Source organism: Branchiostoma floridae, chromosome 7 (assembly GCF_000003815.2).
Source record: "Branchiostoma floridae strain S238N-H82 chromosome 7, Bfl_VNyyK, whole genome shotgun sequence".
Taxonomy (NCBI): domain Eukaryota; kingdom Metazoa; phylum Chordata; class Leptocardii; order Amphioxiformes; family Branchiostomatidae; genus Branchiostoma; species Branchiostoma floridae.
Genome location: NC_049985.1, coordinates 21,881,425 through 21,898,526, shown reverse-complemented (window position 1 = coordinate 21,898,526; position 17,102 = coordinate 21,881,425). Strand labels below are relative to the sequence as shown.

Sequence of the window (17,102 nt, the reverse complement as noted above, 5' to 3'; positions counted from 1 at the left end):
GATACACTCAAAACAATCCCGACTGCTATATCTGCTGGGCCTTGGAGATTATGCGTTGACCAGGTAGGTACTCACTGTAACGGCGCTGTCTACAAAATCAACAATGTTGTAAACATTTTCCCTTCTACCAGAAGGAGTTTAAACCTTTAAATCGCGTGGTGAAGATTTACAGGCGACCTTTGACACCTCACTTCCCCAACAAAAACAAGCCGAATTCCACGAGTTATTGCCCCGCGTGACCCCGGGCTCATCTGCATGAATTAGGGACGCTTTGTTGCCCCGTTAGCCGGGATAGGGGGGACAGGGCGCGGCCTGACCAGACTCCACCCTCCCTTGTTTACCCACGCCGCGCTCCGAGCAAACACAACGGGACAACGCGATGTTTGCTCGCCACAAGGGCGGGCCAGAGATGAGAAGAAGCGACGTCCGTGCCAGGTGAGCAGTCATACGTTACCTGGCGGCGCGTACCTGTACCTGTGCTTCCCGCCACGCCAAGCGTGACAGGTGTTACGGTGTCACCGTTACACACAGATACTGGTGCAGTCTGTACCCCCCTCCCCTCTCACGGGACATAACATTCAACATCTGCGCCGACAAACTACAGAAAACGGTGTCACACCTGTAATCTCTAAGTGCTCTACGGTAAGCATTTTCCTCCTTTCTATAGTTCTGATTCAACTAGGTCTGAATTTCTGCCCAGATGTGTACTCAACTGGTGTTGTGTACTGAGCTACTGTATCCGATTAGGCGTCAAGGTCTTCTTGTGTGTTCGTTTGGGGGGTTTCTTGTTATGAAGGCTGTCAAGCAGGAAGGTAGCGTCCATTTAAAGCGTTCATTTGCTGTCCAATATTTGTTTCCTGTCCAAAGGTCTGTAGCTATAGTCCACAGGCGCCCACTGAAGTTTGAGCGACAGACGCCATATTTACAGATAATCGCTAGCGCTTGTACTGCGTTCTTGCTTGAGATTTCACAGTCTTCAAAATCTGCCAGGTGGTCGTATATTTGCTTGTGTGGAAGCGTGTGATTTCTGAAGCATATGGTACTTTTTGTCAGAATGCCGCAGGACGTAGTGGTGTAGGAATGGACTCACTGAGGGGAGAAGTAAAACTTATTTCGTGTTATATTATCCCTTCTTCATTTACTACACGGTACAACTACCTCGGCGTGTCAAGTTTTCATGGGACAACGGAACTATCTCTTGCGTTGAATGTTTGCCTACCTGACGTTTATGATATACTTGACTGAGATTTACTACTGCGAGGTATTCAAATATTGGTATTTTGTAGACACAAGGACGTGTAGCGTGTTTCCTCCCAGTGGCGCTGGTAGAGACCTTCGCCAAGAAAATATTTCTGTAAACTCGGAAAGCCTACCAGGCGTGAAAGCTTCCTACGCGCTATTTTGGGGAAGGTGGGATGGTGTTGTTGATCTGTGGGTGTCCTTTTTCTCAGTACCATACAAGGCATCGTTTCGTGGACCAAAAACATGGACTTGTGAGAGGCGACTTGTTCTTAGTAAGCATTCTGTGACGCTGTGTTTTGGCACTATGTTCTCGAGAATTTTGTGTCCCCCAAAACATCGCCCCCCCTTACAAACTCACACACCGTGCTAGCCGTTACAACATGTGGTCCCAAGACGAAAAATTCCTCCCCCTAAAACTGCACGACTTCTCATTTTCTCAGCGTTTTTTCCCCCTTGTGTAATTTTCTTCAACAATGCCCCCTATTCTTTCCGGTCTAGTTGTTGTCATTCTTGTTCTAAGGAGATTATCCACTGCGAAACAATGGCACCGTATGATACTCCCATCTGGAATTCTACATTAACACCATGCTGTGATAAAAAGAACAATAGCACTCAAAACGATAACGATTAGAAACAAATATATCCATAGCTACAATACTGATACTGATATGGAAGTTTTGAAAACATGCATTTAGGAGGTCTACAAAAAACGATGTTTACATTGTGGACTCTATCATAGGTCGTTGAGTAATAATGAAAGCTCGGTGGACATGTTCGGTTGAGCGCTTCACAAAAACTACCCCACTGTGCCCGTCTAAGGTCTGTTGTCATATGTGTTACCGTGGAGCGACAAAGAAAACGCCCCTTCAAGAAAACAAAAATGCTAAAAGCTTCTTGGAGCTGGACTGTAAGAAAAGTGTATCTGACCCGAAAAGGTCAAATTGTCCCATTTTTATGTATGACACAAAAAGTCACCTGGTGTGTATCTAAACACCTTTATGTACTAGAATCAAGACCGGAGTTGTTCAAGTTTATTTCGATAACAGCTGTATAGTCGTATGTTGCTTTAGACCATAGGCTATTTATATACAGTGCATCTACTAGCTTTCACTAGGCTTTCCTACGGGTATATTGACAATAAAATTTTGGGCAAAAATATAGTGCAGATCGCGGGAAAGTATCATAACTTTTTGGGGAAAATGTTATTCTACAATAGCCATATTCCCATTGTGAATTATTCTCACTATAATTTATAAAGAAAATAAACAACGTAGTAAGTCTGGTAGAAACTGTGCATTTACAGCGTTTTTGAAAGATTCATTCATTTCTGGTTAAGATAGCACGCGGTGGTTTAATGATTCACCATCATACAATCTTTATGATCAGTCCAAAAATGTCAACATCTTACGGAAAACAAAATCATGACTCAAAAGAGTCCGACAGGACTTTATAGATTGATTTCTGACTAAAACAGACGGACTTCTAACTGACCAGAAAGTGTCGAAACATTATAAAAGTGTAATACTTGCTTTAAGATGCAGGAATAGTCTACTATGTATTTATTGACAAACTATATATCGTGTTTTCCTCGTAACACCTTATATGGTCATGAGGTACTTCAAAATGGCGTCACCCAGTCATGTTTACCTACATTTAGATTGTAAACACCTATGTTTGTTACTGGATGGAACCTAAGTGATGTTTGATTGCCTTCGCTGTTAGTGTTAGACCTTATTTGAAAATGGAATAAACAAAATGTAACACAGGAAAAATGCCACGAAAACAAGTTGATGCGTTTAAAAATCACGAAACTGATAGCCTGTTAATTTCCCCAACGGAAAAATGCCAGTTATTATGTTTTTTAGGTTCCGATGCTTTCGGCTATGCTGTTCACTTGTCTCAACAGGTGATCCAAGATGGCGGCTCAGCATGTTTACTGTGGCCGAAGTGGCCTAGTTGCTCGACCGTGAGACATTAATGGCTCACGGTTACGCCCCAGCGTTCTAGTTTTCGCCTCAAATTAGCCATTTTAGATCTTATTATCACTATGAAAGGATAAAAGATTCATAGGCAGCAAGACTTTCTCTAAACTCCTGCATAAAGAACCAAAACAGTGCAAAATTGCAAATGTACTCTCCAAGCAGATGTGGAGCTTTACCGCTTCCCTTGCGTCGGCTTCTTTTGGACGTCGTTTTAGGCGTATTATCGGGCTTGCTATTTTGTCAGCTTTTCTTGGCTTGACTGACAAAATGATAAAACCTGGGAAACAGAAAGCCCGATACAAACGCCTAAAACGTCCAAACCCATTCGGAGCCTAACCTCTGCTTGGAGAATACAAGACTACAAAGAACGTTTCACTGAGCGCGTAAACAACACCAGCAAAGGTCAGTGTACAGTGACCGTTATGTAAACACCACCAACTATAATCTAATATCTGTATATGACACCTTTCCATTGGGAATGCGCATGTACATGTACATGATACCTCTGTTGCAATGTGTAACGAAACAAAAAAAATGCTCACAAAAATACAACCACAAACAAATATTACTCAGTATTCTGATACCTATGGTAGGACTAAAATAAATGCAGGACAATTATAGTACACAATCGCGTTTGATCGTATGTTCAACAGAGCTTGTAAAATAGGTGTAAAGATATCCGAGTAGATGTAGCAGTCAGGCGTGTATTTTGCAGTCAGGCGTGTATCTTACAGCTAAACTCTCCAAGCAGATATAAAATAGCAGTGGGCTTGTTTTTGGGTGTATTTTGCAGTGTTTGCGTTTTACTGGATGGGGGACGTGCAGAAAACGCACAAAACACCTCCAGAAAAACGAAAACACCACCAGAATACACCCAAAACAAGCCCACTGCTATTGTATATCTGCTTGGAGAGTTAAGCTGTAAGATTAGATGAGAACACGACTTGTGGTCGTCTTGGTTCCCGGATGGAATGTAATAATTATCCCCTATTTTGTCTGTCTCCAAGGTTCAATCCAATTCCGAATCTCAACGGGGGAAATTGCCGCCAGGGATCATTTTTCACCTAATCACAGTCTATTCAAATTACATTATCCTTCCGCAGACTAGACACTGGTACTCTTTTCAAGTGTTTGTTGAATCGTGCCTTTGGTAAAATACAAACGTTTGAAAGAATCATTTGGAAAGAAATGTCCACAATATTTAGCACGTTTTCAAACTCTACTATTTTCACACTACCCGACCAACAATTGATGCTTGGCTAGTAAGATATCGAACCAAGCAACTTACAAGTCGAAACCCTAATTTGGCCGATCTGTGACATTCGTTTCGCCATCAGTTAGAGAAGACTTTTAGTATTGCGCAAGACGATAACAAGTGGTTACCAAACCTAGCCCCCACCAGGCCTTCCTACCCGGGTATGGGTAGTAGAATTCCAGAAAAATAGGAGTGCGAATGATTTTAGCCTCCTTCGCAGACTTCTGGGGCGGCAACGTTTATTATTGTTTTTGTTTGTTTGTTTTACTTAGATCTCCATTCAAGTGCAAATAATCAAATAGATTTTTTTGTGGGAGGGGGCGATGGTTCGCGATATTTTCAACAGGGCTTATGGGTGCGGCACTGGGTACGGCATTACTAATTTCCTTATTTTGAAATCGCGTATCAGCACACACACACACACACACACACACACACACACACACACACACACACACACACACACACACACACACACACACACACACACACACACACACACACACACACACACTCCTAAAAAAATACGCAGCCGCCTCAGACTGCGAAAGAATAGGTGGGGAGTGTCAGTCCGCTGGTAGGGCAAATTTCCCTATGGAAAAGTATTCTCCATATGGCTAGCCCAGCATAATTTAATATTAATACAGACTGAATGATAATTCAGTCCTTCATGTGTGAAAAAAAATCGTTAAACCCTTCTTAATTACGGATCAACAACCAGTCCAGGGAGGTAGGTTCTCTCTTTTGAACTGCTGATAATTGGGTTAGCATTGTCCTGATCAAATGAGGCGTTCAGTTCAAGCTTCTGTGTTTAGACCGTTTGTTTTTCGCCGTGACTGTGCCTGTTTGACTTCAGGCCCTTACGTGCCGTGTCTTTTGTCATGTTTGTTGTCGTGTTCCGTAGAGACGCGTCGCTTGAGTCGTTCTGTCATGGCGTCGGCAAGTGTTTTCGCCAAAAGGCAAATTGTTTCAATCCCGCCAAGGTCACTTCTCTCCAAGCAGAGGTTAGGCTCCTGCTCGTTTTTAAACGTTTTTAGTCGTTTTTATCGGGCTTTTTATTTCGTGATGTTATCTGTATGTCTTCAAATCTTTCCTTATGGTTGGAAGATACAAAGACAACGGCACCAAACAGAAAACTCGATAAAAGCGCTAAACTCCAAGCAGATCCTACAATGGCATAAGATAGTACCAAACTGACCAAGGAGCGTAGTCAGCCAAGAGGTGTCCATTTGCCCCGGTAGCGAAAAACACTCCTAAGCCAGCATATCTCCTCTGCCAGCTTTTGATACTGTCTTATGCTACCGTAGGATCAACTTGGAGATTAAAAATACGCCTGAAACACATTGAAAACAGTCGGAGCCAAACCTCTGCTTGGAGAGTACAAGGCCACGTTATCGCGAACCGATAATAATTGGCCACACTTCCAACAACAGTTCGGTATTTACAGATATTTGTAAAATTTTAGCCCCTAGCTCTTTGAGTCAAACAAAAGATCCAGACTTTTGCTGTTTGTGTACAAAATTTTCAACATTTTGAGAGTAACTGTTATCAGTTATGCGGCTTATGCCAAGGACACAAGCCAAGAAGATTCTATGAAATTGGTTGGATAACGATCTTTTGTGAGCTTGTTGTTGTCAACAATAACAAAGCGTGTTTTGGTCTTTCCACTTTACCAGAGATGTTTACAAAGTACTATAATCCACGACAGGCACACAGTTTTTTTTTTTTGGATGGTAGGGTTCTTTTTTAGTCCTGGCTTGTTACAGAAAGTGCGATAGAACACGAACCCAGATCCCGGAATGCTGTTTGGCGGTGTTCGGACTTTTGATATTTGGCAGAGTTTGTACGTTTTTCTGTTAACAAAAAAACAAAAATCTCATGTATGATATAAGGCTTTTGCTAGTCCCAGTTTGTATAGGTCAAAGCGCGCAGTCAACAGTAGAACTATTGTTCAAACATCGCTCGGCGGCCAGGTAAACACAACAGGTGTACCGTGAAGGGACCCTGCAAGGGAGAAAGTGAAACGAATATGAAGAGAGGTGAAAAAATTGCATCGGCTTTTGCACTATTGATTCTACGATCTACAATGTAAAGGTGAACTGTAAGGCGATAGATAAGCGTTCATAGTACAGCGGATAGCAAGTATTAGCGACCCTCGATGTTGTAGCCTTGTTTGCATGCCTTCTGGGAGCGACCGCGTTTATTTTTTGTTTGTGGGTGGAGGGGGTGATTCTCGATGGTGATTCTCTATTTTCAAGGTATGTACCAGGTTATCCTATGGGAGCAAATAGGATATTTTCTATATAAAATCCTGGCCTATTTGTTGAAAGTCGCCCCCCCCCCCCAAAGAAATATACGCTGTCGCTCCTACTCCAAGAAGGCTGCAAAAGAGGCTAGTACGATCCCTGTCCTATATTTAAATGTGAAGGTCCGGAGTCCGATTCCTGTTCGAAACAAAGTCACCTGCATTCCGCATTTAAATATCAGCAGAAGACCACCTTCTTGTTAGCCCTACTTGGATACCTTTCTGTCCTTGGTATTGTATTTGTTTATTTTTTTTCTTTCGCGTGTCTATTTTCACATACTAGCGCACGTTGTATCGTTTAGGACAGTGGTTTCAATGTTCAGTATTTTGTACACAGTAGGGGTATCACTGCGCGTTATGTATCTATTCAAGGTCATGTATCTATTATTGAGATTAACGATCTACAACAGATGACTATATATAAAACCATTTTAAACATTTATTACATCGGATCGTGAAATTTGGGCTGTAAAAAAGACCAAAACATTGCTGTTTGGGGGTTTATTACTGAGTGTTTGTGTTTACTACTGACTATATATAATGTTGAATGTGATTCTTTTTAAATTTCATGTAAAATTGATGTCTGCACGTGCAATTTTACATGTAACAGAAAATCACACATATGTGTAAGTCTAGACTTGAACCTAAACCTCTGGACTTGAACGTGGACCTAAACGTGAACCTGAGTTTAGGTACGCGCCAGATACCTAAAATCTTTCTTCACGTCTGCTTAGAGATTAAGAACTACGCAGAATCTATAACTCTGACTATTTGTTCTTTGCCACACATGTTTTGCGTAAAATACAACAGTTGATAACAAGAACTTGAACTACCAAGTTCAAAGTCCAAGTTCGGGAGATAACATTGATCGCGTTACCTTATCTCCTATATTTATTAGGGCAGACGAACGGGCAGAAAAACAATATTAATACAGAACTATCTCAGCTGTGCGTATGGGAAATATCACAGCATTTATGTCTCTGAACTTCTGTAGGAGTGAGCTGTTTCAATACCACAGTTCCTATAAGCAACTACGGAACTACTGAAAGGAAATACTTTGGCGGGGTTTCTGAAAGATTGGTACGGTTCTGAACTAGAGTAGCAAAATATTCATTATAAGCGCGGGTTAATCTCCAAGCGGATGTTAGAAGGCAAATCCGTTTTTTTTTTCGTTGCTCTTATAGGAAACTAGTCTCCTCATGTGCTACGGTCACATCTGCACCGGTGCCCGAATGGGGTGTAGCCATGACCGGGCTCCGAAGTCAAAAATTTGTCACGACGTCTATTTGTCGCCGGGTCCCAGGCTGATTTTAACAACGAATCTTAAAAACATCCAGGGGCCCGGTCGTGTCCCAAAATAAACCGGTAGCCACAACAGGGTTTCCTTTTGGGCCACGTAGAGGTCACGGTGAAATGTGCAGAAAACATTTTATGATTTCCAAATGGGACAGTAACATTAGCAGAGTCGGGCTTTGGGTGCTTATACAAGCACTACGCTTTTTTTTCTGATGGTTTAGCAGCTCTATCGTGCTCTGAAGACCAATTACTAGTATGAGGCTATGAATGAATGCATGAATGAATAGTTCGCAGCCAGAAGCTGAATTACTAGTACGTATACGGTACAATACAAGCATGGCACAACAACATATCACAACTTATCATAAACTTTAAAACATCGATATGAAAGTACGCTATCAGGAGGAAAGGGAAAAACTGTACGACTTTGTCATTTATCATCAGCTTGCAATTGAAGATACCGCTTAAGTGTGACTCACAAGGAAGTGACATTTCATTACTTCTGCTTCTTTGTATGCATACGTGACCAACTGACAGGTTCTCTTTTGTTGCAGGTTCGTTGACATCACGTCCATCGGAAGCGACTCACCTTCAGCAAACATGGCGACAGTAAGGAGAATCTGTTTATCCATCCTGACCGCGTTCCTACTGATGACATCATTCCCGTTCTGTAACGCCCAAACCTGTCCTACACCATGTCAATGTACCAACACATACGTCTTCTGCACGGAGAACCAACTAACCGACGTACCGACAGGCATTCCTTCAGACACCGTGCGCCTGTTCTTAGAAAACAACGAGATACAAACTTTGAGTCCCACATCTTTCTTAAACCTCGGTCTCTTGGAATGGCTGACTCTCACAAACAACCCCATCGACACCATCCTACCAAACACGTTTCTAAAATTGGAGAACTTGACCAACTTGTACTTGACCGAGAATAACCTGACCGCCGTTACGGGGAACATGTTTCGCGGTATGGTGAAACTAACACAACTGCACCTCTATAGGAACCAGATTGGATCACTACAACAGGGATCTTTCGCTGGGATCACGGAAGTTGAGGAACTGTACTTGTATGAGAACGCGATCACAACGTTAGGGGATTTTATCTTCGATGATCTACGATCGCTGACTAAGCTGTATCTCCAGGATAACTTGATTAGCACGATAACAAGTAACGCGTTCGTTGGACTGACATCCCTCACGGAGCTTCGTCTGGAAGACAACCTGCTGCGGACCATTCCTGCCGCCTTGCGAGAGTTGAGCGCACTGCAGGAGCTCTACTTGAACGGGAACCAGGTGCTGAGGATCACAGAGAATGCGTTTCCAGGGCTCACCTCCCTAACGATTCTCACTCTATACGGTAACGATTTAGAAACGATCGATACTAACGGATTCAGTGGTTTATCCGGGCTACAAAATCTGGAGCTACAAAACAACGAGATTGTCGCATTGGGTGATTTCAGTCTAAACGGCATGACGAGTTTGCAGACTTTGAACTTGGCCGCCAACAACATCACATCCGTCGGACAGTACGCCTTTTCAAGTCTGGCTGCGGTGGAAGAAATCAACCTCAGTAACAACACTATCACGGAGATGCCTTACAACGTTTTGAAGCAGCTTCTACAGCTTAACACGCTCAGACTTCGCTTCAACTCCTTGAAGATGCTGCCGATTGAAGGATTTGAGGTTCTTGGAGACATCCCAAATCTTGAGATGACGAATAACCCTTGGGAGTGTGATTGTAGCATGCAGGCGGCATCCCTATGGTTAAGGCTCAACACAGCGTCCACCATCAAGAATCAGATCGTTTGCGCAGCACCAGAAAACTTGAGAGGGCGCGTTTTGGACGATGTGGTGTTGGAGAGGCTTCTGTGCACGGAACCGTCTGTCCAGTTCTACGGGGACGATATCTTACCGGGTTCTGGCGGGATTCTGTCACTCCAGTGTACGGCCGAAGGCTTCCCCGTCCCCGAGATCACCGTCACGACGGCCCGCGGCGAGAACGTCACCGTCGAGTCGTCGTCTGAAGACGTCACTTTGCGTAGCGACGGCGCTGTGGTCGTTTTCAACGTGAGTGAAGAAGACGCTGGTTCGTACGTCTGCATGGCGTCGAACGCCGCCGGGTTTGCCTTCGCTACCTGGACTGTCGCTCCCAACGTCACCAACGACACGACGTCGGTCACATGCTCCTCAGGAACGTCGGGGGACGCGATCGTCCTGACAGTTACAGAATTCACGCTAATCGTCATCGCTTCGTTTCTCTCTGCCTTGCTCATCGCTGCTCTCGTGTTCTGCTTCTGCCGTTTCAACAAGCCTCGAGACAGGTCGAGGTCTACGGTCAACTCTCGGCCTAGGAAGCCCAGCCCAGGCAGCGAGTTGCCCCAGAACACGTACATGCGCAGTTACGCACTCAACTCAACTCTCCCAGCTCCCACCATCCACACAGATCACGTGGGCGCCCCGCCCTTGAGTTCAAAGGAAGCAGCCAACTCATCAGACACAGGTAGTATCGACCATCCGAGCATGCGCGGTAGCCAGATCATCAACTACCACACCCACAACAACCCCGCCTACCATAGCGACTATTTCGACTCGCTGGACAGTCGTCGAGCGTTCAAACCCATCGCCGTTAACGGGCGGTTCGGAGAACAACCGCTAGTCGGCAGCACTATGAGATTATCGGACGCAGGAGACCCACAAAACTCCTACCTGGCTACGCATGTATAGCGAAAAACTGGTGGGAGAAAAGTCCCATTTTAACGCCGCGTAGGGAATTTAAAGTAATTCCAGACTTTGCGGAGATACGGGTTATGCGACGGCAAAAAAAAAAGATAGGAGAGGTGAAATCAAACAGGAGTGGAACGAAAAATTAAGGCAGTAAGATGCAAGGACTTTTTGTATCAACTTATTGTATCAACATACAAAGACTAATCGTAACTTGAAACTGACCAATCAAAATAGAAATCATAGGTCTTTGCTTTCAGAGAGATTGATTAAACTAACCAATAAGAACAAGTGATACAAGCGCACTTGAAAAACTATACTAGAACTGTACAGTAGTGTCGACGTATAAAGCGCTGATCGGAGACTTTCTGAATGCTAGTCTCGTTCATAGACACTTGTGCTCTCATCTATACTCTACAAAGTGGTAGTCTCGCTCGTCAGGCATTGTTCTGGGCACTTCAAGAATATATCCTCGGAAGGCATATGTTTGCTACCAAGGCCGGACGAACGTTTCTAAGGAAGGCTGAAACAAGTGTAACCAATTGTGTAAGTGTACACAATGTATGGTCCTTAGAATTAGTAAATACTCCAGCAATACCATTTTACTACTGTCCACCTATCTCTGCATTTTACATCGTTTTATAAACTTATTCAAGTTATTGACATGTGTTTCACATATGTTTGCATTTATTTTATACCACCAAAGCAACAGTTTATTTGTCTCTATGTCATTTTACACTTACTACAGTAGCTTTAAGACTATTTATACTGTCCATACACATCTAGTGTTTTATGAATGTCAAGTTCCTAATAGCTTTAACAGTTAAACGTTTATTTCTGTTGATCTATAACATTATAGAGGTAGGCGTACTAACAGTTCCACTATACTAGTACAAGTATGTAGTCAAGATGTCACAAATGTTAACTTTTCAATATGTAATATTTAACAATTTTATGGCACTGTTTCTGTTAACATTGATCTAACTTGCACATACTGTTTATCTTATAGACAGAACACTCAATTGTTAAACACTCAATATTCGGATAGTAGTTATAACTGTTATACACAGAATGTCATTGTTCACAAATGGTTACGTTACATTCCTTCACCAAAATCAAGAATTTGATGTTGATTTTAATGTTAAAATGTTATTAAAATTTTTCATTGATTTCCAACATTTCCTGACTTTCATTTTTGTTGTTTCTGACAGTACATTAATTAAGGGTTAATGACCCGCCCCGAGGTGTATATGGTGTCATAACGCCTGGTCCTTTGCTATAACCACCGAATAAAATCACCCAAGATAAATGCAGACTGTCAGTCACAAGGTACACCTTCGACAGACAAGGTTTGTTTCTTCGACGACCCTCCGTACAACTAGCGCCATCTTTCAGAACAGACTGGTACTGCAGCTGGAAGTTTTTTCCACGTTCTTTGAGGATAAGCCTTCATCTGTGGTGACCTCCTAATCTCCAAGCAGATTCTACAATGGCATATGGTAGTATCAAACTGGTCAAGGAGTGTAGTCAGCCAAGAGGAGTCCATTTGGTGGCAAAACACACTCCTCAGCCGGCTTCACTCCTCTGCCAGCTTTTGATAATATCTTATGTTACCGTAGGATCTGCTTGGAGATTAGTGACCTCCGTATCAGGTCACCAAGCCGTCATCCCGCTTTACCGTCAATCCAAACGCAAAGAAAGAGAAATCCAATTAGCCATTCTCGGTACATCCTACCCTGTTGTGTATCCCCCGTCACGGCTCCTTCTCAGCAACCTTTAACAACAATACTTTCTTAAAGGAACTCTCTCAAGGTCTGGTTCTTCCTTTGAACATGCTTATAATTAATTTGCAACCGTCAAGTGAATGGTAGAAGTGCGGTTCCAAGGCCGCGTGTGTTGCTTAGTAGAACGTAAACAACTGCAGCATCAAACTTTCGAAGTTTTTTTTTTCTTTTCACTGTAAATGCATATTCTTAAGATCTGCATTTTGGTATAGGGTGATTTGGGAATGTAAGAATATCTGAGCTCATATCTATTTCCTCAGAATAGTGGGGGAAAAGGAATGCGCCCCTCTCACTATGTTTCTGTTTTGTGGTACAACAATGTGTTTTTTAACAATATATTTTTTTCTTTTTATCACATCATTGCCTGCATTTTAGTAAGATTCAGATACTTACACAATTTAGAAAATAGACGAGTTTGGCAAACTATGTCCCTTCCTACATTTACATCATGGCACATTGGACCAACTAGCTTCATAGCTCAGAAAGCTAAATGTGAAAACGTGAGAAAGAAAGGTATATATGCACATTCAACGGCAAGCTGTTCGCGCAACTTCGACTAGTGAAATATTATAACACTGTAACTCTGAATATAAATTTCTAAAGAAGTGATTTGCTGAAAATTGTGGTAGTCATGGGGTTGAAAATTCCAGCGTGGCAGCACAAAACATATCGTCATCTGAAAATGATAGTAGTGATGACAAGTATGGAATGTATGGCGTCCAAATATAGATGTATAAATAGATCTTTCGTTACCTTTTTCTTTAATTAAGGCCACACTGGCTTAATTTTATGGATGACATCAACGCGCGCATTGGTTTTTGCCTGTTCTAAAAAAAAAACTGTGGCCACATATGACGCAATGGCATCCCTGGTCAATCAAGATTTTATACTTGCCAGAGGATCTGCTCTTCATGGTTAAGAAGGCACATAGTCAGGGCATAGGGACACAGCGCCCTTGTTCTCTTTAAACAAGAATGTTAATAAAACATTGTTGAAATGGCGACGATTATATATTGTCTCATACAGTCTTACTGGAGGCGAACATAAGACAAAGCAAGCCTGGAAAAGAATGGACTGGATGTTTAGTCCTGTGGTTTAGCAGCATTCTTGCAGGATTTTTTTTGTGCCCATGCGCATTAGTTTTGGGGTCTCCAGAGGATGTCATCCATAAAATCATGTCAGTGTGGCCTTCAGCTAAGCAAAGAACGACGTTGTTTTGAATATCATTTCGCTCGGTTGCTGAAGAACAGAGAATCGAATTGAACCTGCCTACGTGAAGGAGTACTGTACAGTATGTTTCAGTGTGGGTCCCACCCAGTTTGTTTATAGGAAACTACGATTCGTGTGACACACACCGTGAGAATACTGACAACGTCACGAAAGTCACAAAAGGTAAGAATTCTATTTGTTCACATGTTACAGCTTAGCTAGCACTCTACTTGATACTGTTTTTGAACTTTTGTCAGGCGACACGCAGTCCGAACTGCTACCGGGCGTTCTAACACATTGCGTTTCTGATGATTAACGAGTTTCGTCCAGGTTGTCAGAGCAAGTTCCCCAATGTGATGAAACCATCTGATTGATAGCCTGGGTACTATACTCCGTAGTAACCGCAGGCTCAGTCTTTTCACTTGCTAACTACAGTGAACCAGTGGTTACTACGGAGGATGGAACCCAGGCTACAATCTGACGCCACTTCTTTATCGAACTACCGACCTATGATCGAGAATATCTCGGCAACAAAGCACAATATTCAATGCAGATTGTGGATTACATATACGTACCAAGGGGCATTTCTAACGATACCAAGTTTAACCCGCCGGAAGATCCTTTAGGGATTCAGGTTTTCCGGTGTATATTATATAAAGGGTTAGTTGGAACCACTTGTTGACCATATACTAGTAACAAACGTGAAACGGTATGCCAATAAAAACCGTATTTCCAGCGTATGGAACCCGGAAAATGCGACGTTTATTGTCTTATGAGTTACGTAGCGAAAAACTACATACAGGAAATGACCCAGTGCGCCTTACCTTGCTATTCGTGGACGAAAACCGCCGCCACAAGAATCGTTCGATCTCAACTGGCACCAAAGAGCGAAGGAAGGGAAAGCCACAGATTCTTCCTTGACCCGTAGATTCCTCATGACCTTGGGCCCATGCAGATAATTAGGAGTGCCAAATCTGGCATACTGCCAACCCCTATCGCACCCTCCCGGATGTTTAATTTTCCTCAAATCGTGACGGGTCGCTCACGTTTCTTGACAGGTCGGTTTCCCGCATTATTTATTTTCTTTTGGGCATGCCCCCCTACTGTGAGTTCTAATTACATCGTTACGCACGGTTTTCTTAATGTGGTCTTTCACTTAAGGCTTACGGGAGCGTTCCTTTAAGTTTTGACAGCTTGAATAATTCCCAGTCGGACAGCATTCTTCGGTACACCCTAATGACTTGAGCAGACGTGACAAGAGTTTTCAAAGAGTTATACATCTCACTTGTCCACCACTTTTTACAAAGAAACAAACCTCCCAGGAGGTTTCTGTTTTGCCAATTCATCACTGTGATCGCGATGGTGACACAAATCGCAGAAAAATCAAAACCTATTCATGTTATTCACACTCGAAGATTTGTGAAGCGATCGCGAGATTCCCCAAGGCACAGGTTTGATCACGATTGACGAAGCCTGGTATGAACCTCGGGGCCTGCAAAGCCTGGAAGATTTTCTTATTTCTTTCGCTTGTTCTTGCTCACCGATTCAGTTTTGTGTCCTTGTGACGCGGCTTAACTCTGTTTAATTGGATTTACGAAACTTTGCGCCACGGGTCGTTTCTTTTCAGTCTGTTTGGACCGAAAAAATGTACAAATTGGCCCAAATCGGTGGAAATCTTTTAGACATATTTTAGCATGGGGTCATTGGAGTAGCAAGCAGTAGTCCACTGTGTCCTGCTGCTGCAGTGGTCTGGACACCCTGCAGCTGTAATCAGTCTTTCTTCAGCTCTTTCCACTTTGTCCTGTTCATCGCGAGCTTCCTTAGTTCCCATAGTTTTCCTCGTGACGACAATAGCCCTAGTCCTCTATCCTTAAAAGCACAGATGGTAAATATAATCGACGTTTTAATATTTTAGCCCTGTCATAAGTTATGTTATGATATATATGCCCCGCGATAATGATGTGGTCTACTTTTTTTTACCTTCAACGCAACCGGAAACATTGAAGTGGGTTTCTAACATGTCTAGATAGCAATGTTTACCTCGTACCAACAAGGATCAGCATTCTCCGCCTCTGGACTCTTGCGATCGATACCTTTTGGTATAGAAAGATTTAGTCCACAGCAAGTAAATTCTATGGATGAAAATACTTCAAAAGTAGTGAGATAGGGTGAAAAAAAAAGATGGGTACAAAAAATAAGATGGCTAAATTCTCAAAATAGACACAAAAAACGTCGTAACATAGACAAGAATTAAAGAAACAAAATATGGTATCATAGCCAACAAGGCATTTCTATATTCAACACATGTACTGGTGTAGAAAAAGTGACACTAGTGTGGTATACTGGTATCACTTAGCAAGTTGGCAACTACACTCATGACTTCTACATTGGTGCCACCTTTACAACTAATTTCACTTCTACAACTACAGTCCTGGGTACCTTACTAGTGTACTTCTATAAGTACAATCACAACATATTTGCTAATTTTGGTAATTTACCGTCATGTTGACCATCTCCAAAGAAGACATTTTTTTTCGGAAATCAGGTAAAAATTAATGAGCGCGTGGATGCCTCCATAAAACTTACTTGCTGTGGCCTAAGACGCGCGTCTACTGCAAACATCTTTAGATTTAGAAGGCGGGAAAATGAAATGCCCCCCTCCCACCGTGTTTCCATGACACAACAAGGTTGCTCCTTGTCCCTTTTGTCCTCTAACATCCCTAGAGTGCCCATTTTTTGCCTATTTTACGGCGGAATGAAGACTCTGAATAGTTTCCCAAGCGCAAGAACCCTGTTGGTGTCGTCCTGTGCAATTTCAGGTCGCGGTAGGGGTCAGATGTATTGTACTTCTTCACCCACCCCTTATCTGAGGATCACAGGCCCATAGACGTATTCAACAGATCGCTGATTTTTGGAGTACGTCTATTGTAGTGTGGGCTTGCGTTCGAGTATACCGGCTTATACGTACTGAGGGCAGTAGTCTACTTACATTACATTTCAGCTCAATTTGTTGTATGTAGCGCTAGTTCAACTTTATCCGTGGGGTAACCTATATCCGTTGTTTTTTACAAGAGAGTACTACTGATATTTTGGGATATCGAATAGACGGACTGTGGTTTTAAACTGCAGTATTTTGAAAATATTGCTACTCGAAACCACGGTTGGTCGACTTGATGATATCCCTGAATACCTCGTTTTGAAAAACAACGGATATAGGATACCCTGCGGATTTGGGTGAACTAGTGTTATAGAATAAAGAACTTGACCTATCTTTGGAAAATGTGACATGATACCATATT

At 42.7% G+C, this 17,102-nt stretch overlaps 2 protein-coding genes across 3 annotated transcripts in view; one reads left to right on the top strand and one right to left on the bottom strand.

Moving 5' to 3' along the window:
• Nucleotides 1–17,102, bottom strand: part of LOC118419699 (cytoglobin-1-like) — a gene marked incomplete at its 3' end in the record, with an annotated part of 35,077 nt that overhangs the window by 5,895 nt on the left and 12,080 nt on the right.
• LOC118419648 (carboxypeptidase N subunit 2-like) lies at nt 260–11,986 on the top strand. 2 transcript variants are annotated; one of them, XM_035826143.1, is made up of 2 exons: nt 260–435; nt 8,635–11,986. In XM_035826143.1, the coding sequence occupies exons 1-2, from the start codon at nt 380–382 to the stop codon at nt 10,811–10,813; spliced, it is 2,235 nt and encodes a 744-aa protein (XP_035682036.1). In that variant the 5' UTR covers nt 260–379; the 3' UTR covers nt 10,814–11,986. The 2 variants fall into 2 exon arrangements, with proteins under 2 accessions (XP_035682036.1, XP_035682037.1); XM_035826144.1 differs by having other exon boundaries at nt 278–642.